We start from the raw sequence: 27455 nt of genomic DNA, 5'->3' as shown, positions 1-27455 counted from the left end.
CTTGATATTCTTTGATTAAAAGCATATCTAGATATGCTCACTAGCTGCTGATTGGTTGCTGCACATAGAAGCATCATGTGATTGGCTCACCATGTGCATTGCTTTTTCTTCAAATAAGGATACTTAAAAAATGAAGCAAAATAAATTATGGAAGTAAATTGTAATGTTGTTTAAATTTCTATTCTCTATCTGAATCATGAAAGAAAGATTTTGGGTTTAGTGGCCCTTTAACTATCCTGCACCACATTGGGAGTGTAATTTCTTCTGCTGGTTGTGATTACTTAGTCTTATTAATAGCTTAGACTGCAGAAACTGGCTAAATTAGCTATTTCCAATGCTCAAATAAGGGTAAAGGAGCTACTTGTAAACAATATAATAAAATGGATCATTGCGAACAATTTAAAGGGGAGAAGATTTTTGGGTACAAACAGAGCGTGCCACAATAGTGGACAATCTTTGAAAATAATAAAGTAGACATCTTGCAAGATTGATGTTGCTTACATTGAAATTGATATATCAGATTTACTGGGAACCCATATTATTGTGCTGGCGACTGGCAACTGGCAGCCTTGAGCACCCATTCAATATTTGTAACTTATGTTATCTAATATACCTATGTCTTTTCTTTCTAACTCTTCAATTCAGCATGATACTAAGCAGTTACTCAACCAGCAGCAATTATACAATATAATCTGACAACTCTTTTTGCTGCCATTCATCTTTTCCATCGTTACTTTTACAGACTCTCAGATTTCATCTATATGACTCAATCCAGGACTTTTCTGATATTATTTTTGCTTCCCAGACATAGTTGTTGATCTCCTCATCTCCTGTTAATATGCTCATTTATTTCATACAGTATCAATAATCAAAGGGATATTAAACAGTGCTCATTTGTGAAATCAAAGTAAACATAAAAAGAAACAGAGTGTTAAAAACAGCAAACAACTTACAAGTTCATGTTACTCTAGAAGTTTAATGACATCAAACTAGATAAAACTTCCTGTAGAGTTATCCAGCCTCCTTGTAGGGCTGTGACAGGAAGTAATTAAAGTAAAATGATGAATAATGCATATTGCAATTATTTCTATTAAAGGGACAGTTTAACCAAAATGTTTCACCCCTTTAAATTGTTCCCATTGATTCATGTTACCTGCTGAAGTGTGTTAAATTGTTTACAAGTAGCTCCTTTACTACTATGTAAAAGAGAAAAAAAGACAGAGGCGCACAGGGCCGACTCAAGTGAAATATCCGTAAGTGCTAAAAAGCACATCAGTTGAGCACTGTGTAAGTACAGCTGCTGCTCCTCCACACCAGGTTTGAGATGGAAATTTTCAGGCACGGTATCCGGAACCCCTGCTCTGATGACCTTGGATAGGATTCTAAGACAGCTGGCCAGACGCTTGCTCTTTAATAGCCTAACGCGAAAACAGCCACTCAACAAATTGTTTACAATCAAGGAAAGCAACATATGCCTTTTTCTTCTTGGAATATCCAATAAAAGAATATAATTGGACTGGACTCAATCTGAACATTTTTTGATTGTATGGACACAACCAATAACCGTAAGGTACTATATACCATTTAAAGGGATAACACAAATAGGCTGAAATTTGTTTCTTTGATTTGCAACTATCTGCAACTGTCTATATTTCTCTATCTTGTGTTTTTTATCCTATTGATATAATTCTTTTTTTGTTGCATTTTAGCAAGATTTATTACGTGTGTATTTTGATACAACAAAGATATTTACCAGTCATATATATACATATATATTCTTTAGCGCAATCTATTTTTCTTTCAATCCTTTACTACTATTTCAGCATTTGAAATAGCTGAAAATAGCTGATTTAGCCTGTGGTATCCCCACTTATATTGAAAGTTTCTATCATAGAGTCTACGCTATCGATAAGCTCTGTAAACACTGCCAGCAGAAGAAATTACACTTCCAGTGGGGTGCTGTGTAGTTAAATGAAACTCTATACCTGAATTGTTATTGTTTAAAAAGATAGATAATCCCTTTATTGCCTATTCCCCAGTTTTACATAATCAACACAGTTATATTAATATACTTTTTATCTCTGTGATTACCTTGTATCTAAGCCTCATCTCAGTATTTTTGACAGACATGCAGTTTAGCCAATAACTCCTCGGGAGTGAGCACAATGTTATCTATACGACACACATTAACTAGTACTGTATAACTGTAAAACTTTCAAAATGCTCTGAGCTAAGAGGCGGTTTTTAATGGTTTAGAAATCAGTTTGAGCCTACCTAGGTTTAGCTTTTTAAAAATACCACCAAGGGAACAAAGCAAATTTAATGATAAAAGTCAATTGGAAAATTGTTTAACATTACATACATACCCTATCTGAATCTTGAAAGTTTAATTTTGAGTAGACTGTCCCTTTAAGTAATAAAATGTTAATTTTCCCGGGGCGGAGCTGACCGCTGGATCGGCAGGACGTGAATTGCAGGAGCTCCTCCATCATCTCTAGCTTAAACGTGTTTAATTTTATATTTCTGAGGAACTTTTACTTTAAATTGAGACTATTTGCTGCGAACTTGCCCAGGAATATATTTAATCTGTTTGGGAGCTTTTGTTTCGCTCCTGACCTATGCTATCCAGTGTGGCCTGAAGGGGACTGATATACTGCGCCATTGCTGGGGCTATAGATTCTTCTGGGGATCTATCTGGCTGCCACCGGAGCCCAGGCTGCTGTTTTCCCCCACCTCGTTAATGGGAGAAGCTATGTTAAGCTTTATTATGGAGGATCTTTCTTCAAGATTACTTGCCCTGTTTGCAGACTTTGAGAAATCGTTACTGCAAGAGTTTACTACCATCCCGCAATGTGCGGGCTTGGAGGATATCAAGGCGCCAGATGCAGCAGACAGTGAGTGTGAGGTGCCCATTAAGGGTTTCTGGCTAACTACTCAGTGCTGTGATTGCGGCTCAACCCTAGAGCTATGCAACTTGGAGGACTCCCACGCTTCTTTATTTACATGCCTTTTGAGAGAGGCGGCCGCACCCCAGAAGTGGATATTCAAAATACCACGCGGCCATGCTGCAAACCCTACAAGGACCGGCTTGACAGCAGCGGTTGCCAAGTCGGGTGATCGTGAGGATGTAAGTTGCAACCTAAGGGAGATGTGTGTGGAACCGAGTGAGAATATTACAGAGTCCAGTTTTTTGCCGCTGAGGAGCTTATGGATCCACCTGGCCTCTTTATGCGATCAGGACAGCTCTGAGGATCTGGTGCTTCAAGGAGAAAGAGTACATCCCCGCAGATGGTATTTGCTTGAAATGCAGAGAGCTGGCGTAGGATAAGTACTTACCTTTACCGAAACTAAAGCTCTCTAAGGACGGAGGACATCCACAATCCAAGAACTTTCGGAGCTTCCATTTAACGGCAGATATATTCTCCCGCAGGCTGTGTGATTAGTGACTTCAGGTTCCTTGAGGGTACTGAGAACCCTAGTTGATTTCCACATGTTTATGTGTAAAGTTTAGATCATAAGATGGTTTTTCTTGCGCTGTACTCGCCCAGTTTTCTTTAGGGTTAAATGTTTAAACTAATTTTCATATAATTTCCTACATGTTTAAACAGTTGCTATTTATTCTGAGACTCATTTGACTCTTTCACTTAGATTTACCACCAGTTACACATTTCTTACTGCGAGCTCACTCTATATGCTATGTTGGGAATGCTACATTTGAAGCCATTAGTCTGAATACACGGGCCTGTAAATATTTCTGGGACAATTCAAGACTCCGATTCCTATGAGAGACACTCTGGTTAATAGTTTGTATAATTACTGTTTCAGTGTTCTGTTTATAACAGTTATTTTGCATTTAATTGTTTGCATACAAAGCAGCACAGTTATTAGGTGTAATACTGAGGGCTAGTTATGGCTGGTTAGGAATGCTATACTGTTACTGTTTATCCTAGTATTGGTATAGGTTTTTATATATATATATACATGATTGTTTAGCTCTCTCATTTTAGCTGTAGCACACAGAGACTTACTTGGTATATGTGAATGTACCTTTAGTATTAGCCTATAGACATAGAATGACATAACACTTATTATCTGATTAAGACTTGGATTATAAATTAGTTAGATATTTATGTATAGAGGGGTGGCTTAAATGGTCTCATCTCATCCACTTAAGATACTTGGAGCAGATTAAGTTGCCCCATATTTATTCAGGAATGTATGCTACTACTACTTGGTTATTATGTGCATTGACAAAAGTAGCATATTCTTTTCTGTGTGTGAATGTATTATCGCCTGCATATTCCCATTTGTTACAGCTTATGATATGGTATAGGTTGTGTCTAGAACTTTGCTTTTCTATCTGAAGGTAAGGATGTGATTCTCATTTTGTTGGAAACGATCAAACTGCAAAATACTTCACTTCCAATGCTCTTTATCTATTCAGTGCTGTATAGTATTTTCAATTAAGTGGGAGGAAGTACAAAATTGTTTATCGGGCTACCCTAGGCGCCAGGTTAGCCCATTAGTATGTATACTCTTGACATGTTGGGGGGAAGCTTGCATGGAGACACACTGTTCAAATGCTGTGTCGCCTCTAGCCTATAGGATATTGTGAGGCAGATAGTCTGGCGACGTAATAGTTAGATTCCACATGATATGCACCATAGTAATTTAACAGATGGGTGCATATTTGTACCACCATATCATATAACTAATGGATATCACTTATTCCCTCCTACAACGCTACATGACAATAAGAACACCTATTACTCAAAGTTAATATGAGTCTTTAGCTACCTTATGCTGCAATTAGTTAAGGCGCATATATCCACTTAACACTTTAAGTTGCACTCATATATAGATGCCTGTTATTATGTTTGTTTGTAATTGATAGACCCTATAAGATGATGTCCTAAAGGTTGATGTTAATATATACTACTTTATGTGCGGACATTTGAGAGGCAGTCATGTTGGCCCTCACGTCTCCTACAAAGAGATTATTAGAGCTGGTTTACTGTTCAACCATTTTAGCAATGTTTAGCCCAACTGCCACCTAAACATACCCATCTGTGGCTATAGATGGGTTTCTGATATTAGTGTCCTAAATAGATGCTTGAACTGCAGCTGCAGTTTTAATTGTAAATTCTAGGTTACAAGAATTATATACCAGATTTTAGATCATGCCTGGATACGGCTGATGGCATCAGTTTATTTTATTTTACTCATATTCTATATTACTAGGCTCCGCCCCCCCCTTTTTTGGAGCTTATTTATTAAGCTAAGGGACACAGATCCCATCGAAGACCCCCTTAAAAAATACATGAGTCCTCTATTATGGTTATGGTTGATAAACCTTTCTATGATATAGGTATATGTTTATAGTCTGGAGGACCCACAAAGGGCCCTATATAATAATCCCTCCCCCCATACTCTATTCACTTATCTTTGTACTAGTCTAGCAACAAGGGCTTATATTTGACCCTATATGTTATTGAATTTAATAAGAAGATACAGATGTGAGGACCTAAATAGGGGTCCTATATACCATAAACTTTAAAATCTGAGGTTGATTCACAGGTTCATTAACCACTTAGATCATGCTAGATTTCTTGGAATTGCTTATGGTTATTAGTTTCTTATTGTCTGAAATGTTTGCATGTCTCCTATTTTTGATGTAACGCTCTGTGTATAAACAGTGATGTATACTATTCTAAACCGCCCCCACTGGTTGGAGGCCTATGTATGTGGTTACTATGTATTACCTTATCTTTCACCTCAATAAAAATATTAAAAAAAAAAAATAAAAAAAAATAAAAATATTAATTTTCCATTGTATTGAGGTTTGGTTTACTTACAAATATAAGATAAGGAAGTGAGTGTGTGAACACAAAGTGATAACATAATGAGATCTGCTATTACCTGCAAGATCAACCCATTGTGGCTTAAAAACACATAACTAGCTAATTCATCTACACAAATAAACCTGAAAATGCAATTTCTCATACATTTTATACTCTGCAGCATTGAAAATACATTAATGGGAAAACAATTTTACAGTGTACTGTCCCTTTAAATATATGCCCACCGCTTAGTGTTGTTGTTTTTTTACAACAATGAAAAAGACACATCCCTTCATTTCAAGTCAGCCATCCTGATTAAACATTGAACATCCAGCTGTGTACTGCAATATCTCTAGTATTAATACTGAAACGCTCATTCAGCTAAGTGTAGTCACAATAATGGTGTAAAATGCTTCATCATATACATTTCCATTTTCTACTTGTCACAGTTTGTTCCACTCTCTTTTTCAAACTCTGAAACAAAATTCAATGTTTTATTTATTGTATTGTTCACCAGCTTGTTTTTATGTAATGCTGGCTTGTACCTTCTCTTTTTATACAAAACCCAGTGGCCGCCGCTTGTTGTAAATATCAGGTGTTAACAAGTCTAAGACACTGATGCAACACTCCATCTTGCTCTCTTTAAACATTTTGAGTTGTTATTGCAATTTGCAGCTTATTCTGTCTTGACCTAGCTAAGTATGGAAATTAGGTAATTATGTTTAGAGTTCTATGTTCATTTTACAGAACAAAAAAAAAAAAACTGCAAATATTCTCTTGCAGGTGCTTTTTATTGGTACGGTATGTGGCAATATGTTTGAGTCGAATTTAATTGTAAGTGATTTATTGTTTGTAGTGTGATTATTTCAAAACTCATGTACACATTGCAACATGCACCATTACCACTGTAAAGCTTTGTAGACATATGTAGCCTGGTTCTTAGTTTAAAATATTATTAATCTAGTCCTACTAATTACTAATGCATATATACAATAAATAACATATATATAAATATATATATTAAATTTATGAGGGGAGATAAAAAACTGAAATTAAAATCCTCCATGTCTCAAAATTAAATCAATGTAAATATTTAAATAGGAAATTAGCACATCTAGGCAAGTATCCCCGCTTGCTTTTCCCCAGAAATTCTTAATATACAATGTTACCAATGCACAAGAGAATTGTGGGTAAGATATGCAAATTAGATATGCAAATTCTCAGTTTTTTTTGCTTCAAAATACTGTTTTGACACAGTGATCCTTTTAACAGGATTATTACAGCAAACCTCTGGTTTCTGGTTTGCTGTAATAATCCTGTTAAAAGGATCGCTTTGTCAAAACAGTATTTTGAAGCAAAAAAACTCAGAATTTGCATATCTAATTTTCATATCTTACCCACAATTCTCTTGTGCATTGGTAACATTGTATATTAAGAATTTCTGGGGAAAAGCAAGCGGAGATACTTGCCTAGATGTGCTAATTTCCTATGCAAATATTTACATTGCTATACTAAGTATTGCAGTATGCAGTGATACCTTTTTTATTGGACTAACATAATATTTCAAATATTATGTTAGTCCAATAAAAAAGGTATCACTGCATACTGCAATACTTTGTTTTTTTGAGCATCTTATCTACTGGACTAACACGGCTACTCCAATCTGCACTATATATATATATATATATTACGGTAGCTAAAAATGACTAAGACATCTTTAGCAACACCAATCATTATTAAGGTGAAGATCTCTTCACCTTAATAAGTTCTAAAATCTTCCTCTGTTACATATTTCTATGCAGAAAGCCCACTCATCTCTAACAATTGTTTCAGAAAGTAGAGGAACAGATAAAAGCCCTTTATTGGAGATGTGATTCCTCAATCTTGATAAAACCACTTATTTATTTCTCCAGTGGATTGTAAAGGAACCACACTTTTTTTTTCTTTTTAGAAACTTTAACAACCATTATACATTATAGAAAAGTGAGATCTAATTTATTCTTAGAGATAGACACAAATCAAGCATTCATATTATGGAACCAATTCTGTAGTTTGATTGCTATACACATATAATTTCCTTTGTCATAAAAAGTGATGTGCCTTAAAAATGAAGAATGACAAAAATGTTCATACAAAACCAATTAAATAATGTGTCTCAGTAATTGATACTGAACATAATTTCCCAGAACATTTACTATTTTCTAAATTTATCATACTGACATAATTGTTCAGATTTTTAGATTTAGTTTTAGATTTTAATACAGGAGAACTGAATTTAAAGGGACAGTAAAGTCAAAATAATCTTTTATGATTCAGATAGAGAGTGCAATTTTAAACAACTTTCCAGTTTACTTGTATAATTAAATTTGCTTCATTCTTCTGGTATCCTTTGCTCAAGATTAGGCTCAGACACAGCACTACAGTACTGTGAGCTAGCTGAACACATCTGGTGAGCCAATGACAGAGGCAAATATGTGCAGCCACCAATTGGCAGCTAGCTACTAGGAGTTGGTTATTGCTCCTGAGGTTTCCTAGGTATTCTCTTCAACAAGATATACTAATAGACCTAGTTTAATAATAGAATTTAAACTGGAAAGCTGTTTTTAACTACTCTATCTGAATCATATAAGTTTCATTTTGACATTTCTATCCATTCAAATGGCGACAATAACCTTCCTTGTGTGATCATGGCAAGTGCAAAATGTGATTTTATTGTAAAGCATAGCTTTTTCTTCTTATAATCTAATTGCAATTTACTGGAGTTGTTTCTACATTATCATGTTAGTTATTGTATTCAAACTAAATAACACTTTATTTTGTTGTCAACTGTGAATCTAGTTGGACCTAACATATTCTTGCATGTATTTTTTACCTTGTAGTTTGCATTCATGTGAACAAACAAGGTAATACAGGGCCATATCTGGATCGTAAGAAGGTTCAGCAACTCCCAGATCACTTTGGGCCTGAGAGGCCTTCGGTGGTGCTCCAGCAAGCAGTGCAAGCTTGCATTGACTGTGCTCACCAGCAGAAGAATGTCTTCTCTCTAGTAAAGCAGGGCTACGGAGGAGAAATGGTCTCAGGTAATGTAATGTTATTTCCTGGACTCAATGCCTAAGATATAGCTACTATTAATTGTTGTACAGAGCTGATTAGACAAGGCCATTCATTGACATTTGGACATAGGGTTGTTAGGAAGAAATCTACAACCACTGTGCTTTTCTAAATTCATTTATTAACATCACCCAGGAACAAGAGCTGTTACTATCGATTTTACTGGACTTTTTTTTATTAATAGAATTTCATTAACGTACAGGTCTAGCTATTTGCAAAATTACAATTTCTACCTTTCATCTATATTATCAACTCATGAGTAAAAAGCCTGTTTGGTGCTTGAAATGTGCTTAAACGTTTCTGACAATGAGTGACATTTTAAGCTATTTTTGTTGAAATGTATATATAGTACAACAAATGTAATATATGTTTGCTAGATATTTAATCATTTTTAATAATGATCCATACCATGATTAGGAAATATTCTTGAGCCATGTAGCCAGTATTGACTGAGATAGCAGTCTGGGTAGAATAAAACCATTTGTGAAAATTTGTATTGATTATTTGATTTATAATTAATGTGTGTGTATGTTTATTCTTTGGCACCTGATAACATTTGCAATTGTTTCTCTTGAAATTGCTCTTACAGTGAAAAAACGTTTCCATTACAGGAATCTTAAATTATGACCTCTTGTCAGAAACAATTTTCTTGGAATAAACAGAGCTTCTGCCATCTCTGTATATGGGCCTTGAATATATTTATATAAAGTAATAATGTCACCTCTCAAGCGCCTTTTTTCTAAAGAAAAAACAGTTTGGCTAGCCTTTCCTCATAGGTTAATTTCTCCAATCCCCTTATTAGCTTTGTGGCCATTCTCTGAACTTTTTCTAGTTCTGCATTATCTTTTTTAGCAATCGGTCCCCAGAACTGCACTCCAAACTCAAGGTGAGGTCTTACCAGGGCTTTATATAATGATAGAATTATGCTTCCCTCCCTTGAATCAATGCCTCTTTTAATACATGCTAGTATCTTATTAGCCTTTGAAGCCGCTGCCCTGCATTGTGCACCCATCTTTAGCTTGTTATCTATTACTACTCCCAAATCCCTTTACTCCTGTGTTTGGCTAAGTCTTGTCCCATTTAAAAAATACGTAGCCTGCTTATTTTTACTTCCAAAATGTAGAACCTTGCATTTTTCTGTATTAAATCTCATTTTCCATTCACTTGCCCATAGTTCTAATTTTAGCAAATCCCTTTGTAAAGAGAGTTCGTCCTGCTCTGACCTAATGACCTTATTTAACTTAGTATTATCTGCAAAAATAGAGATGTCGCTATTTAATCCTTGCTCCAAGTCATTTATAAAAATATTAAAAAGAACAGGGCCCAGTACTGATCCCTGGGGGATGCCACTGATTACCTTTGTCCAATCTGAGTATGCTCCATTTACTACTACTCGTTGCTCCCTATCTTTTATCCAGTTATTTATCCATGAGCTAACATTTTCAGCTATTCCCAGTCCCTTAATTTTGTGCATTAATCTCTCATGTGGCACTGTATCAAATGCCTTTGCAAAATCTAAGTATATCACATCAACTGATTCCCCTTTATCTATATTTTTACTTACTTCCTCGTAGAATCTAATTAGATTAGTTTGACATGATCTATTTCTCCTAAAGCCATGCTGATTAGAACTCATAATCTTGTTTACACGAATATGATCATCAATATAATCCCTTATAATCCTTTCAAATATCTTCCCCACTATTGATGTCAGACTAACTGGTCTATAGCTTCCTGGATAATCCCTGCTTCCCTTTTTGAAGAGTGGCACCACATCAGCTTTACGCCAATCCTGGGGTACCATGCCTGAGGATAATGAGTCTTGAAAAGTCACTGAGCTGTTGTCTGTTCCTTGCAGATTGCTTCCCTCTTTTTTTGCATATGTATACCTAAGGGTGATGGGGGAAACCAGTTGTGGACTCCTTGCCCAATGTGCTTAGAGGGATGTGGCTGCACCTCACTGACGAGGCCCAAAGAAGGCCAAAACGATTGTCTGGGGTTGCAACTTCCCTTGTTCAGTGTAGAATTGCCACTGAGCTGTTCTTCATTCCTGGCAGACTGCTTCTCTTTCTGTTTCTATTTGAAATAACAAATATATCAGCAGCAGAGGCAAAAGTAAACATTGTATCACTCTTCCTTTCTGTGGTTATAAAGTTTTTCTGTGTCTTTTCTTCTATATTTGAAGCTACATTAACTTCTTTGATTTAGTTTTCTTGTTTCTCCTACTCTCAATGAAGTGTATTATAGTCAGAGCCTTGTGAAGATAAAATTGGATATGTGTATTTTCATTTAATGGCTTCATTAGCTGCGGTGACTCATGCATTATATTTCCCCCTTCTACATTTAATATGTTGCTTATGCATTTTTGGTTTCATTGAAGTATTAAATGTGCATACTGTAAGATAAGCACATACAAGTATTTCAGTTTATTTATTGTTCTACACTGTAAAACTGAGAACTCCTGCAGCATTTCAAGTATCAGTTTAATTACCTCACTTGTTATCTATGCAATGCACATGCTGGGGTTTTTTCTTCATAAAATGGAATACACAAGGCATAGGAATATTGAGAGCAGCCATGGAAGGATTTCTGAATTTTTCACGGGGAATTCTACTAGGTGTTTCACTGTCAAAAAGCAGTGCTACATTACCCCAACCGGCCCATTTTTGGTTAAGAACCTGGGTTATGCTTCCTTATTGGTTTGCTAAATGTAGCCACCAATAAGTAAGCGCTATCCAGGGTGCTGAACCTAAAATGGGCAGCCTTCTAAGCTTTACATTACTGCTTTTTAAATAAAGATAGCAAGAGAACAAAGAAAAATTGATAATAGGAGTAAGTTAGAAAGTTTCTTAAAATTGCATGCTCTATCTGAATCATTAAAGAAAAAAATTGTGTTTAGTATCCCTTTAAGACAGGGGCTCAGTGAATACAGATAGGTAAGTGAATCTATGCAGAGAAAACAGCCATGACCAGTACTATCAATAAGGAAAACTAAGTGTGCAACAAGCAAGTATCAATAAGTTTGGTATGTACATTAATAGTCTCACAAGGCTCTTCAGTTTGTCCAGCCACACCAACTGTTTTATTTTATGGAGCCCATTAACTGAATGGTAGAGATATATGTGATCTATTATACATGGCAGGGGCGTATTAAGGCATAGGCCAACAAGGCCGGTGCCTAGGGCAGCAGATTTTTAAGGGGCAGCAGAATTTTGAGTCCCTAGGGCCACTCTACTGAACTCAGGGCCGGGTGGCTAAATCAACCAATTACTAATGACTTAAATGGCTGGCCTGGCTATTGCTATCCTATGGGATTGTATGTGGGTGCACATGACGTGGTGACAGTGGAGGCAGAGCTCACTTGCGCAGCCTGGCCTGGACTGAGAGGAAATGCGGTATTCTTCCTGGCTCCATCGCGTAATTGAGACTTACACAGACTACACAGGGCAGTGTGCCAGGGGCGTATTAAGGCATAGGCCAACAAGGCCGGTGCCTAGGGCAGCAGATTTTTAAGGGGCAGCAGAATTTTGAGTCCCTAGGGCCACTCTACTGAACTCAGGGCCGTGTGGCTAAATCAACCAATTACTAATGACTTAAATGGCTGGCCTGGCTATTGCTATCCTATGGGATTGTATGTGGGTGCACATGACGTGGTGACAGTGGAGGCAGAGCTCACTTGCGCAGCCTGGCCTGGACTGAGAGGAAATGCGGTATTCTTCCTGGCTCCATCGCGTAATTGAGACTCACACAGACTACACAGGGCAGTGTGCACTACAACGTGACCACTGTGAAACAGCATAAGCCTTTCTCCCTTCAATACATCTTCATTAGGCATTAAAATACTTAAACGGATTATTCACTAAATACTTGTACATTTACTGTTTGTCTATCTGTCATACATGCAAAGAATAAGTATTTATTGCTGAATCTATACAACTATGTGACTTAAAACACAACTGAAAATATGTTGCATGCATTTAATACATTCAGAAGCAATACAAGTATATACTTTATTATGATTGTGTCATGTGACTTTATCCCATAGGATACAATTCCTAAACCTATCATAACTACTGTAGTATTTTTTAAGTACTTTTAAAGGCCAGTTTGTATATTCATTACATATTTATCCAAGCAGATATTTTGCTTAAATAACTGTCAATAACCAAAGAAGATGTTTAAGGTTAAACAACTACCTACTGACAAACTATCATACAGTGAAGGATATTTTTTTCTGATATAAACACTTCATCTGACTTGCAAAATAATGTCTTTATATATATATATATATATATATATATATATATATATATATATATGTGTGTGTGTGTGTGTGTGTGTGTGTGTGTGTGTGTGTGACCAGAGTGAATGCAAGCCCTGGTGAACATCTACTTAAAAAGATATTATTTTTTTAATTTTTTACACTCCGCCCCAAAAATATTATGTCTAAAAAAAGGCCTTAAACCTGGGGTGGGGTGGGGGGTGAGGGGGGGCAGCAGAATTTTGAGTGTCTAGGGCAGCACAAAACCTAAATATGCCCCTGCAGTGTGCACTACAACGTGACCACTGTGAAACAGCATAAGCCTTTCTCCCTTCAATACATCTTCATTAGGCATTAAAATACTTAAACAGATTATTCACTAAATACTTGTACATTTACTGTTTGTCTATCTGTCATACATGCAAAGAATAAGTATTTATTGCTGAATCTATACAACTATGTGACTTTTTACACAACTGAAAATATGTTGCATGCATTTAATACATTCAGAAGCAATACAAGTATATACTTTATTATGATTGTATCATGTGACTTTATCCCCTAGGATACAATTCCTAAACCTATCATAACTACTGTAGTATTTTTTAAGTACTTTTAAAGGCCAGTTTGTATATTCATTACATATTTATCCAAGCAGATATTTTGCTTAAATAACTGTCAATAACCAAAGAAGATGTTTAAGGTTAAACAACTACCTACTGACAAACTATCATACAGTGAAGGATATTTTTTTCTGATATAAACACTTTAATCATCTGACTTGCAAAATAATGTCTTTTTATATATATATATATATATATATATATATATATATATATATATATATATATATATATATATATATATATATATATATATATATATATATATGTGTGTGTGTGTGTGTGTGTGTGTGTGACCAGAGTGAATGCAAGCCCTGGTGAACATCTACTTAAAAAGATATTATTTTTTTAATTTTTTACACTCCGCCCCAAAAATATTATGTCTAAAAAAAGGCCTTAAACCTGGGGTGGGGTGGGGGGTGAGGGGGGGCAGCAGAATTTTGAGTGTCTAGGGCAGCACAAAACCTAAATACGCCCCTGATACATGGGCTTCATCGGCTAATACAGGGATGGTTGACACTGGTGAAATTGGAGAGGTTAGTGAAGTCTAGTGCCCTACTGCTGAAGGTAAAACCCATTGAGAAGTCCCATGAAGTAAGACAAAGCTCATCAGAAGGTCTCAGATCAGAGAGCACAGATAGCTGTGAGCATGCATGCTGGTTAATGTCTCATATGAGAAAATCTGATCTGTGGAGTGTGATCAGGCTTACAGTTCTCCCATAACATCAGGCGTGAAACAACGAGTGTGCACGAGTAATGAGTGGTTGGAGGCAGATTAAATAAGCAAAAATGCACCCTAGGTAGGCATGTGGCAGAGGGTGAAGGGAAATCACTATCAATATGTTGTAGTAAAACTACAGTTAGATTTCCCCAGAGCCAGCAAAGATGAAAATTAGGTTATAAGGATATGAATTGTAAAGGAAAACATTGAATTTAAAGGGCAATGGAGGCCAGTTGTAGAGCAAAATGCATTACAAATGCTGTGTCAGCTTTATGCTTGTTCTAACAGTAGATTAGTGATGTGCACAAATGTCTGATGCTGATCTCTAGGCTTGCACTGTCCCTGATTGGTAAGTATGCTCTGTGCCCTGTGCAGTGTTCAAAACAGAGGCGCTATAGTCTGTTGATACTGTACAGCACTAGCATATTATACCCTTTTATTCCCCTTTAAAGGGACATGAAACCGAATATTTTTTGTTGATGATTCAGATAAAAAATACATTTTTAAAAAACTTTCCAATTTACTTCTATTATCAATTTTCCTCCATTCTCTTGGTAACTTTTATTGAAGGAGTAGCAATGCACTACTGGGAGCTAGCTGAACACATCAACAAGCCAATGATAAGAGGTATATATATATGTGCAGCCACCAATCAGCAGCTAGCTCGCAGCTCCTGAGCCTACTTAGGTATGCATTTCAACAAAGGATAGCAAGAGAAATTGTTTAAAAGTGTATGCTTCTCCGTCTCATCATTAAAATGACTACTTTTACTTGTGATAGATACGCTTTATTTATTTGTTTAAAAAGAAATCAGTAACACAGAAATAAATTACATTATGGCTCAGATAGAACATGCAATTTAAAACAACTTTCCAATTTACATTAATTATAAATGAGCTTTTTCTCTATACTTTGTTGAAGAGTAAACCTAGGTAGGCTGATAGGAGTTTAGGAGTGTGCACATGTCTCTTAGATTCTATTGAAGGAACTATGTATTGTTGAAAACATTGTTGCAAAACTGCTGCCAGATGGCTAAAGACACGTGCATGCTCTTGATCTCACCTATGATGTTTTTTTTTTTTACAAAAGATTCCAAGAGAACTAAGCAAAATTGATAACAGAAGTAATTTAGACAATTTTCTAAAATGTCATGCTCTATCCAAATCATTATTTTGATTTTACAGTCCCTTTAGTAGTAGAAATACTTTTATGACCATCATACCACGCAAGTTTATTGATTATTTGTCCCCAATTCCCTCAAAGTCTAGAATAGTGCAGCACATGTGATTGCATGGAAATCTGTGACAATTTCTGTCCCCTTCTTTCTTAGTTTCTGCTTCGTTTGAGGGGAAGCAGCATCTCCTCAGCCTTCCTGTTGTTAACAGCATTGGATATGTTTTACGCTTCCTGAAGAAGCTGTGCCGCAGCCTCATATGTGACAATCTGTTCAGCAATCAGCCATTTGTACAGTACAGCAGTACCACAGACAACCCCAAGGAGTACGATACTGGAAGGATGGAGTCAGGTAAGCTCTCTCTGTCAGGAACCACTAATAGCTTCACCCAATGTATGAACAAATACAGTGTTTACATATAAAAAGAATGTGCTCACATTGGGGCCGAATTATCAAGCTCTGAATGGAGCTTGATGCCCCTGTTTCCGCGCAAGCCTTCAGGCTCACCGGAAACAGCAGTTATGAAGCAGAGGTCGCTGCCTCTGAGGCTGTGGTCTGCTGCCTCTGAGGCTGTGGTCTGCAATCCGCCCAATCCTATATGATCGGGCTGAATGGCCACGAATCTGCAGGGGGCATTATTGCACAAGCAGTTCTGATGAACTGCTTGTGCAATGTTAAATGCTGACAGCGTATGCTGTCAGCATTCAGCGATGTCTGTTGGAGTGCTCTCCACCTACTCAAATATATATATATATATATATACACATACAGGTAGCCCTCAGTTTACGCCGGGGTTAGGTTCCAGAAGGATTGGTTGTAAATCGAAACCGTTGTAAATTGAAACCCAGTTTGTAATGTAAGTCAATGGGAAGTGAGGGAGATAGGTTCCAGGCCCCTCTCAAAATTGTCATAAGTAACACCTAATACATTATTTTTAAAGCTTGAAATTAAGACTTTAAATGCTAAACAGCATTATAAACCTAATAAAATAATCACACAACACAGAATATATAATTAAACTAAGTTAAATGAACAAAAACATTTGCTAAACAGCATTATAAACCTAATAAAATAATCATACAACACATACTTCACTTGCATTTTTCTGAAAACAGTTCTTTCTATGCATTCCAATCTGGACTGATTTATGCACAGGAAGATCTTGTTCCTTTGAAATCTGCTCGACAGCTCAGGTCTGGTTAAACTGATTAATTTCAGCTTGCTTGGCTTTGCTGCAACACAAGCGGACAGCTCCACCTACTGGCTATTTTAATAAATACACTGCTTCTCAATGCTTTGCAATAGCAGTCACATGACTGGAAAAATAGGTTATTCTGAAACGGTGTAAATTGAACTGTTGTAAAACGAGGGCCACCTGTATATATATATATATATATATATATATATACACACACACACATATATATATATATATATATATATATATATATATATATATATATATATATATATATATATATATATATATATAAACTATATATATATATATATATATATATATATATATATATATATATATATAAATAAAAAAATAAAACTATATATATATAAATAAATAAATAAAACTATATATATATATATATACTGTGTATATATATATATATATATATATATATATATATACTACTATATATATATATATATATATATATATATATATATATATATATATATATATATATATACTACTATATATATATATATATATATATATTATAGGGTCAACATAAGAGCACTCACAGGTCTTGATATACAAATTTAAATTTTATTCCAAATTATCAAACAAAAAATGTTTTTGAAAATTTGCAATAAAATTTAAATTTCTATATCAAGACCTGTAAGTGCTCTTATGTTGACCGTATAATACATATGAAAATTATGAGAGGAGACACCCGGACTGGAAATGAAATACAGAGCTGACCTCACCTGCAAAACGTTATCAACAAGCAATAGTGCAATAGTAAAATGCTCTAACACATGAAAGCATTTTCTTTTTGCCCAGGATTTGTGCAGTCCTAATATACCTGTGTTATTGCTATAGTGCAAAGCAAAGTCTGGCATGCTGAGGCCTTAGACACTATAGATGCCTGTTTGAATGAAAAGGTTACACAGAGGTACATAGCTTAAGTGCAATCAGCATTTTGATATGCCATATGTTGACCGATGTGACATTGCATTACTTGTGCTAATTCAGCTTGCCAATGTGACGTTATTATTAACTCATTACCTTTATTTTTTGTTTTTCTTACACTTTTACAAACATGGCCATATGGCAAATTATAACAAGGTTTTGCCTCACAAGATACATCTCATTGTCAATTCCATCTGCTCTCACAGTACTTTAGCTCAACATCTATGAGCATTTGTACAATTATGTTCAAACATGTTTAAAGCAGGGACAAACACATTTACATGCTACAAATTGAGATCTTAAAAATAACTGGTTTTCTTTTAACAATATTACCTTTATGTGTGTATTTGCTGTTTATAGTGCTACTGTATACATTAATGGTTTTACAATGTATTTATTTATTTAATTCCCTTTGCAGCAACATAGAGGATCATTTAATGACCTAGTTAGAGTATCAGTGTCTATTTTTATAAAAGTTAAGAGATAACTGAATTATTGGGCTTATTTTAAAAGCTCGAAAAAAGGTTAAAAAAAGTTCTCAGTTAAAGTTTCATGACCTCCTGGGACTCAGCATTCTTTAATGGAAAGAAACTAATTTTAACAAAGTATAAGAAGATAAAGAAGTATATTTAATCATAAAAAGCAAATTGCAAAGTTATTTTTTTTTAATTTGCATTATAAAACTTTCATTTTCACTTTTCAAGACAGGCCAAAATTGTGATTGTGTTTTGTCCACAAAATGTCTACATTTAGGTTTTATAAGACTTTCAACTGTGCAGCTGTATTTTAAATTATTAATTTAATATTATAATGCTTCAATTTCTATTTTAATATTCATACCCAAATTTAAGTGTTAGAATATGTTTACAAGAATAACAGGAGGGTGTCTTTCACTAATAATTGTATCTAATTGTCTAACTTGCCCTAATAAATTCTGAAACTTGTATTTGTTCAATGCCATTTAAAATAGAGCCTGTTGTAGTTATGGACTTGATGTCTAAATATTGAAAGTCACCAACTTGCTGTAGTCAATTATCTGGTTGATGCTTTTTAGATGCCTGTACTATAACAGGTGACTTTACAATCAACTTGCATTTAGAGAATAGCTGACTTGGAGAGTTATCAATCTGGGCCAGCATTGAAGCTTTGTGGACAGAGCCCACCGTGTATCTTAAAGAAAAAAAAATGAGGGCAGAAATGGAAAATTAAGGATTTGACAAAATTTGCATCCATATATTCTGGACAGCTATTTTGTAACACAGTTTTTTGACAGCCAGGTGGCATTATAAAGTAGCTAAGTGGGGGATAGTGTAATACTTTCTAATATTGCAACATGTTCTGCTATACAAATCACAAATTAATTGCATAATTTAAAATACATTTATTTCACAATAATTTGAACAATAAACATTGAAGTATATTAACATATTTTAGCTTAATATATTAATTAGCTGGGTGGTTAATAAACGCAGCACCTATTAAAAAGGTCCTGGGGAGATCACTGTAACATATGAAAAAGGAGAGATTACTGTATTTAAATGGACAATGCTCATATATATTTCTATTAACCCCTGATTTTTGTTATAATCTGCTACAGACATTATATATAGAAAGCAAACCCAAAGAATGACGATAAAACCTATTCAAAGCAGCTATTGAAAAAACAAAATGGATGGACCTATCATAGTATATCTGGAGAAGTAGGTGGTATACACAAAGGATGCTATTATCAATAGTACTGATACTATGGGGCATATTTACCAAACAGCGGATGCTGCTTATTCCGCGTGAATCTTCCGGGTCGCTGGAAACAGAAGTTATGAAGCAGTGGTTTTAAGACCGCTGCACCTTAACTCATCAGACTGCCATCAACTCGATCAGATAGGATCTAAATGATTGACACCACCTGCTAGCGGCCGATTGGCCCCGAATGTGCAGGTGGCGTCATAGCACAAGCATTTCACCAGAAATGCTTGTGCAATGTTAAATGCCGACAGCATATGCTGTCGGCATTTAGTGATGTTGGGCAGACATGATTTGCTACAGCGAATGTCCGTCCGCCATTTGATAATTCGGCCCCTATGTGTTTGTGCTATTTTATACTATCACTATAGAGAACCATTAAATGGTATTAAGCCTAGCCAAAAAGGCTGTTGTTGCTGAATATTCCAAAAAGGCAATGCTGCTGAATATGGCACCCTGATACTCTATTTCAGTTGGCTTTTGAGCATATTATCACTTCCCACAAGACTGATTGGTGTTCAACAGCATTGACACAATATTGAATGCACTGTTTGTACATATTGCAATATATAGACTAGAGTGAGTTTTCATCTTTCAGTACACATAACTGACAAATGCAACATAGATTCTTTCTACTTTTGTATCAATTAGTTTTTTTTTTTTTTTCTTCATTCAGATCATTTTTAAGTTGATAATTGAATTTTGTTTAGCACTTTCATAGTACACTAACTTTTGTAGTACAGTCCATTAACAACCATAATGGGATTTTAGCTTAATATTGACCTAATGTTGTTTTAAATAATTCATTATAAATAAATGATGATATCAAAACTTACAGTCCAGTTTGAGTTGATTATTTAAAAAAAAAAAAAAAGAAAAAAATGTTATTATTGAAATATTTGTCTGACTGTAGTCAGTTCCATAATATTGTCTTCCATTCCAAGAGCTCTTGATAATTGAGATATGAAATGTCAAATATTGGGACAAAAATAATTTAAAGTTATTCTCTTGAAGATGTTCATAAACTGGTGCTATAACAATAAATGATTTCTTAAAGTTTTAACATCATAAATGCTGCACTTAGTCATCAAAAACTTAATGAAAAAAATTCCACTGTTGTGAGCAGAATATAAATTATTTATATCTTTTTTTTTAAAAAAATCAAATGTGTAATTCTAGAAATGATTCATTCAGAAACATCCCTTCTCTGTCAGATAATCTGCTTGTTCATTCATCAGAGTATTTATAACTGAAGATGAAATCCTATGTATCTATATGAGTAAAAATGGAAGCCATATTTATAATTAATATACAATGAATCCCTTATTTCAGGGTGTACACTTAAAATTACTTCTAACCTCCAAATATCTTGTGTCCCATTTGCCATCCATATCTCTGCCCAGTGAAGAAAGGGCACCATCTAAACATCAAATGTAGCTAATTTTAAACAAGAAATGTTATGGATTGCATGATACTAGTATTCTCTTTTTTAGTAAAACCTTATATTTGCAGTGTTTTTGTATTCATGCAACATACTTTTTCTCAGCAGAAACCGTGATACCTGAAGATTACCTGGTTGATCCTGTGAACACAAAGAGATACAATATGGATCCATCTGACTCTGCATTTAACTACATGGGTTCCATGTATCCTATGAGGCAGAGCTCCGGGGAAGGACGTCTTGGAGGAGGAGGGAACTCATCTTCCTCCTGTAATCTTCGACCAAGCCAGATGTCCTCTGGTGGGTCATCATCTACAAGCTTAAGACGGCAGACGTCTAGCCCTACTAGAAATTCAACATACCTTGAGGGAAACAGAAGTGGTAATAGTATTTTTATTTCCCTTGAAATAAAGGGGATATTTATTTATTGAGATACATCAATATATAGAATAATTTTAAAGCAAATTTATGCTCAGGCCATATTAGAGGTGTTGTTATGAGATGAGATAGTAAATATATGTAAGAATGTGCAGATAGATAGATAGATAGATAGATAGATAGATAGATAGATAGGTAGGTAGATAGGTAGGTAGATAAATAGATAGATAGAGCCCATATTAATGTCAATTAAAAAAATGTTAATGGACGAGTTTACATTTTTATTTAAAAATTAAAAAGCAGGGAAATGCTTAAAGTGAATGTAAGCTTTGATAACGGCGGAAAGCCGAAACATGTCAGCAGCTGTACAAGCTGACTCCTATTAGGGGAATAGCACCCTTATCCTGTTTGTTTTAACATTTTTTGGAACTAATATATATTGATGTTTTATAACATTTTATCCTGTGCTCCGCTACTCTTTCTTTTTGATTGAGTTTCTCTCTGTCCAATACCAAAAATATGCATCAGTAATATCTCAAAAAATACATTTGAATCTTTCATAAAATTTAAATAGCTAATTAATATGGGCTCCAAATTTAATATTAATTCAGACTAGCCCAATATTTTAGCATCAGTTTAGTTGTCTTTCTATTAGTAAAATGATTTTGATGCATGCCTGTATTGAGCTGCCCTTTGGTAAGGATTAAATAAGATACAATTTCAACCACCCATACTTTAGCAACTTTATCCTAAAAAAATAGCCTTTTGTTGTCTTCAGTGACAGGCTTTAATAAATACTGACCTTAACCCCTTAAGGACCAGCGACGTACCCTGTATGTCGCTGGCCTTTTTTTGGGACTTGATTGTTTTATAGCGTGGTCTTGCCACCAGCGTTGAGACTGCTCTATTCCACAAAGCCTGCTGGAGGGAGGGAATTAATAGCATGTACTTGCTAGACTTGTGCTATTATGTCCTGAAAAAACCCTTAACGACCAGTGACATACAGGGTACATTGTGGTCATTAAGGGGTTAATAATGATATGGTAAATCTACCTCCTCTGTAGAATGCAAAATGTTGTTTGTGTAGTCTGTGATCTGCAGGGACTCATTTGATTTTCACAGATAGCCCTAAGAGCAACCAACACTGCCCCTTTGCCAGGGGATTAAATTATGATTTAGGGTTTATTTTATAACAATTAAAAAATGCCCATTTATATGCATAACAAAACATTAACATTCCATGTCACTTCAGACAGAATGTCTTATTGTTGACACTGGTCAAATAGATGCCATACAATAAAAAATATGTGTTTAAAATAAGAGATTCTAATAAGTGCTGTAAATAATTTATCTCATTTTCCCTCCATTGCACCATATATCCATTATCCATTTGCCATTTACGCAAACAAAATCAAACTTAATGTTTCTGTTTGATCTGTGCTAGACAAAATAGAAAATATCAAAGGCTATTGATGTGAAAATAGCTTTTATCACCATAATCCTCTCTACTAACCCTCCTGTCCATTATAGAAGACAGTTTTAACAACAGTACAGAGACATAAAATGTTTTTTTTTTTGTGTGTGTGTGTATTTTTCTGCAGCCTCAAGTCCTTCTCCTGACAACCAGGAATCCGTAAGACCAACCAGCAAAGACCCCTCTAACTGGAGTGTTGAAGATGTAGTGTGGTTTGTGAAGGATGCAGATCCTCAGTCTTTAGGACCACACGTAGACCTTTTCAGAAAACACGTGAGTGCAACAACATTACAACAATTTCACTAGAAATAATATCTATTAATATGTCCAACTTATAGGGACATTGAAGGCATTATTTTATTTCTGCATAGTTAATATCAAGATTCAAGCACTTCATTGTAAAATTGCTTTAATTTCTTAGCAACATCTTAACGTTTCTTAACGTCGTCTGGGAATATGCTCCTTGAAGAGGCTGTTGAGTGTGATTATATTGACTCCTTTGCTTTGGTCAGGTTGACTCAAATGAAAATATATGTAAAATCAGGGCAACTGAGGGAGTGTGTTGCTCTAGGTACTGGTACATTTTCTGCACCTAGCAATATGGTCTCAGGATTTCATATTTTAAAATGTCCCTTCAGATTATTAAAGGTAGCCTAATTTAAAAGGACATGAAAGTCAACATTAAATGCTCATGCTATTTTAAGAGACTTATTAATTTACTTCAATTATCAAATGTACTTTTATCCTCGTGGTATTCTTTTTTGAAAAGCATACCTATGTAGGCAATTTGTGAATTGCTAGGCAATTGGTTGCTTCACATACATGTTTCTTGTCATTAGCTAACTAGATGTGTTCTGAAAGGCCCCAGTTGTCCTCTGGAGTTTACTTTAAAGAGACAGTCAAATAAAAAAAACAACTTTCATGATTTAAATAGGGCATGCAATTTTAAACAACTTTCCAATTTACCTTTATCACCAATTATGCTTTGTTCTCTTGGTATTCTTAGTTGAAAGCTAAACCTAGGAGGTTTTTATGCTAATTTCGTAGACCTTGAAGGCCGCCTCAAATCTGAAAGCATTTTGACAGTTTTTCACCACTAGAGGGCATTAGTTCATGTGTTTAATATAGATAACATTGAGCTCACGCACATGAAGCTCCTAGGAGTGAGCACCGATTCGCTAAAATGCAAGTCTGTAAAAAAATACTGAAATAAGGGGGCAGTTTGCAGAGGCTTAGATACAAGGTAATCACAGAGGTAAAAACTGCATTATAATAACTGTGTTGGTTATGCAAAACTGGGGAATGGGTAATATAGGGATTATCTATCTTTTTAAGCAACACGAATTCTGGTGTTAATTGTCCCTTTAATGAGGTGTTTAATCTCTTTGCATAGGTTAAATGGATATTAAACCCACATTTTTTTCCTTCATCATGATTCAGATAGAGCAAACAATTTTAAGCAACTTTCTAATTTACTCCTATTATCAATTTTTCTTTGTTCACTTGCTATCTTTTTAAAAAAAAAGCAGGAATGAGCTGGCCTTTTTTTGGTTCAGACCCTGGGTAGCGCTTGCTGATTGGTGGCATTTCAATGGATGTGTCTCAGAAATGCAGAACAAAGCTAATGTCACTAGCAAACTAACAGGTTACATGCTAATAAAGGGACAGTCTACTTCAGAATTTTTATTGTTTAAAAGAAAGTTAATACCTTTATAACCCATTCCCCAGTTTTGCATAACCAGCACAGTTTTATTAATACACTTTTTACCTATGTGATTACCTTGTATCTAAGCCTCGGCAGACTGCACCCTTACCTCAGTTCTTTTGACAGACATGCATTTTAGCCAATAAGTGCTGACTCTTAAATAACTCCACAGGAGTGATCATAATGTTATCTATATGACGCACGTGAACTAGCAGTGTCTAACTGTCAAAAACTGTCAAGAGGCAGTTCAATCGCTTAAAAATTATTATATGAGCCTACCTAGGTTTAGCTTTCCACAAAGAGAGCAAAGCAAATTTTATGCTAAAAGTAAATTGAAAAGTTGTTTAAAATTGCATGCCCTATTGGAATCATGAAAGTTTAATTTTAACTAGACTGTCCCTTTAACTTATTTATTTTGTATGCAGATCTTTTATAAAAGTAGGTCTATGTATTTATAAAATTATTTTTAAGTCCCTTTATGGATTTATCCCTTTTCTTAGTAAATACAGTGAGGCCAGTGAGATGGGATTGTTAAATAATGTGTGGGGGTTTTTCAACACAAAGTGCAATAATAAAATGTTCTAACACATTATGTACCTTTGTTGTTGTGAGACAACATAACTCTCTAAATGTATTGCAGCTTTAGCAATCACGTGTGTTACAGTGAATGAAGCACATCATATGATCAATGAACAACGCTACGTGTTCCTACACAGATCCTGCTAATAAATCTGTTGGATAGGGGACACACAATTTATATTCAGAATAATAATACCACAGAGGATCATTCTTGTGTGCCATTTATTGTCTTCTACACTGCAACACATACTTATTGACTAGTTTGCCCTTCAGTGTTTCACTCTACAATCTAACAGTATCTGTAGATGCATCTTTACCATGACAAAACCCTCAGCTCAATATAGGTGTATGTTGTTCTGGGTCATCAAGGCCTATGCCTATGGCAGCAATATTTAAAGGGGGAAGAAAATGTTAAGGGTAATTCTATGAAATTAAAGCTTCCCACTTGTCTGCTATCCAAATGCTTTGTTTATTAATTTTCTTACAAATCACTGAATGCTGGTTGTCTAGTGAGGGTGGATACCCACTCCATGTATCCATATCTGCTGGTGGTGAGAAAAATATATATACAGCAAATATGTGTTAAATTATTGGGGTTATGGGTGATTTAGGCCTGGTAGATTTTTCCGTGTCTAGGGCAGTACACTAACTACACTACTGACTTAAACCAACCATGCTAACCTTGGCCGTCACACGTAAGATTACACTTTACTTTTCTCTCAGTAATATTTTATTCAGTTATAGTATATAAATATTTTGATTGAATACTAATTCTTGATACACTGTACTTGTGTTCTTGCTACCTAGAAATGATTAATATTATTTATTTTTGTTTTGTCAGGAAATTGATGGCAATGCCTTGTTGCTGTTGAAAAGTGATATGGTCATGAAGTATTTGGGACTAAAACTGGGACCCGCTCTGAAACTGTGTTACCATATTGATAAGCTGAAACAACTAAAGTACTAATGTTCAAAAAAATAAATAAAAATTAAGATAGTATCTTAACACAGGAGAGGTAACATGTTGCCTTATTTAAAAAAAAGACCATTCTGCCACTTTTTGTGCATAAGTTTGTCTTTTGTATAAAACATGTGTGTGATTATATTCCCATTTGCAGCCCACATTTAGAACTGGGAAGACACGCAATACATTGGTCTGAAGGTGGCTGATATTAGTCTTTTATAAATGATCATTGTCATAAATTGCCAAAAAACAAATCATCTTCAAAGCCAATACATTGACATTTTGACAGGTGCTGAGAAATAAAATACTCCTGTACAATTATTACTGAAATCTAACAATAAATCTACTGACATGAGGCCAAAAGCAATATTTGCCATATTTACCTTGTTGCTGGCTACAAGTATGACCGTCATGTACAGACACTAAAAGGATATCTATTTACATTAAGTGCGTAATGCACAGATTTATAGTAATCTTTTTTTAATAAAATTACCTTCTTCATAAAGTCACAATGGATTTTCTTAGAAATTGTATTTTTTTTTTTTTTTTTTTTAAGAAAGGCATTTTTTTGCATTCCATTCACTTTTGATGATTTGGTTTTGTTTGTGAAATAACTAATTATTTTGTACCCTTAAAGGAATATTTTCTTCAAAATTAAACCTTCATGATTCAGATAGAGCATGTCATTTTAAGCAACTTTCTTATTTACTCCTATTATTCATTTTTCTTTGTTATTATCTTGGTATCTTTATTTGAAAAAGCAGAAATGTAAGCATAGGAGCCGGCCCATTTTTGGTTCAGCATTTTTTGGTCTTAATGTAGCCACCAATCAGCAAGCGCTACCCAGGTCTGAACCAGAAAACATAGAAAAATGAATAATAGAAGAAAATTAGAAAGCTGCTTAAAATTGCCTGCTGTATCTGAATCATGAAAGCTTAATGTTGACTAGACTATCCCTTTAAAATGGTATTTTCTGTACAGTGTGAAATGTATGTTCTTCTTTAATTTGTTAAATAAGGTTAAAATGCTTGGGCAATATATAGGCGTTTTCTGAAACTGATCAAATCCCTGTTCTAAATTCACCTTTAAAAGTGTTCTTGATTGTATTCAGTATTTGCTACATAGCTATGTTCTTCATATAGATTTTAGATATGCAAACTGGAGATTCAGAATATATAGGTTCATCTCTATATTCTGACACACGTGCTGCTTTTTCATTTTATAAATCAACTTTGTCTTGGTTGTTGATTAAAAAACGAAAGCAAAAAAAATATTTAAAAAAATAAAAT

General features: G+C 34.9%; 1 protein-coding gene across 5 annotated transcripts in view; it reads left to right on the top strand.

The window, feature by feature from the left end:
- Positions 1-26657, top strand: part of SCML4 (Scm polycomb group protein like 4) — a 254821-nt gene extending 228164 nt beyond the window's left edge. For 2 of the 5 annotated variants that reach the window (XM_053710600.1, XM_053710601.1), the window contains 5 exons: positions 8720-8920; positions 15887-16081; positions 21172-21447; positions 23046-23191; positions 26044-26656. In XM_053710600.1, coding sequence (XP_053566575.1) covers positions 8720-8920; positions 15887-16081; positions 21172-21447; positions 23046-23191; positions 26044-26169 — 944 coding nt within the window. In that variant the 3' untranslated portion in view covers positions 26170-26656. Of the gene's footprint in view, positions 1-8719; positions 8921-15886; positions 16082-21171; positions 21448-23045; positions 23192-26043 lie in introns of all 5 variants that reach the window. The other 3 variants (XM_053710604.1, XM_053710602.1, XM_053710603.1) reach the window with 3 other exon arrangements.
- Positions 26658-27455: the final 798 nt, after the last annotated feature.

The sequence above is a fragment of the Bombina bombina genome, chromosome 4 (assembly GCF_027579735.1).
Source record: "Bombina bombina isolate aBomBom1 chromosome 4, aBomBom1.pri, whole genome shotgun sequence".
Classification (NCBI taxonomy): Eukaryota; Metazoa; Chordata; class Amphibia; order Anura; family Bombinatoridae; genus Bombina; species Bombina bombina.
The sequence above is the reverse complement of the archived record's forward strand: the minus strand, read 5'-3'. Positions and strand labels throughout refer to the sequence as shown.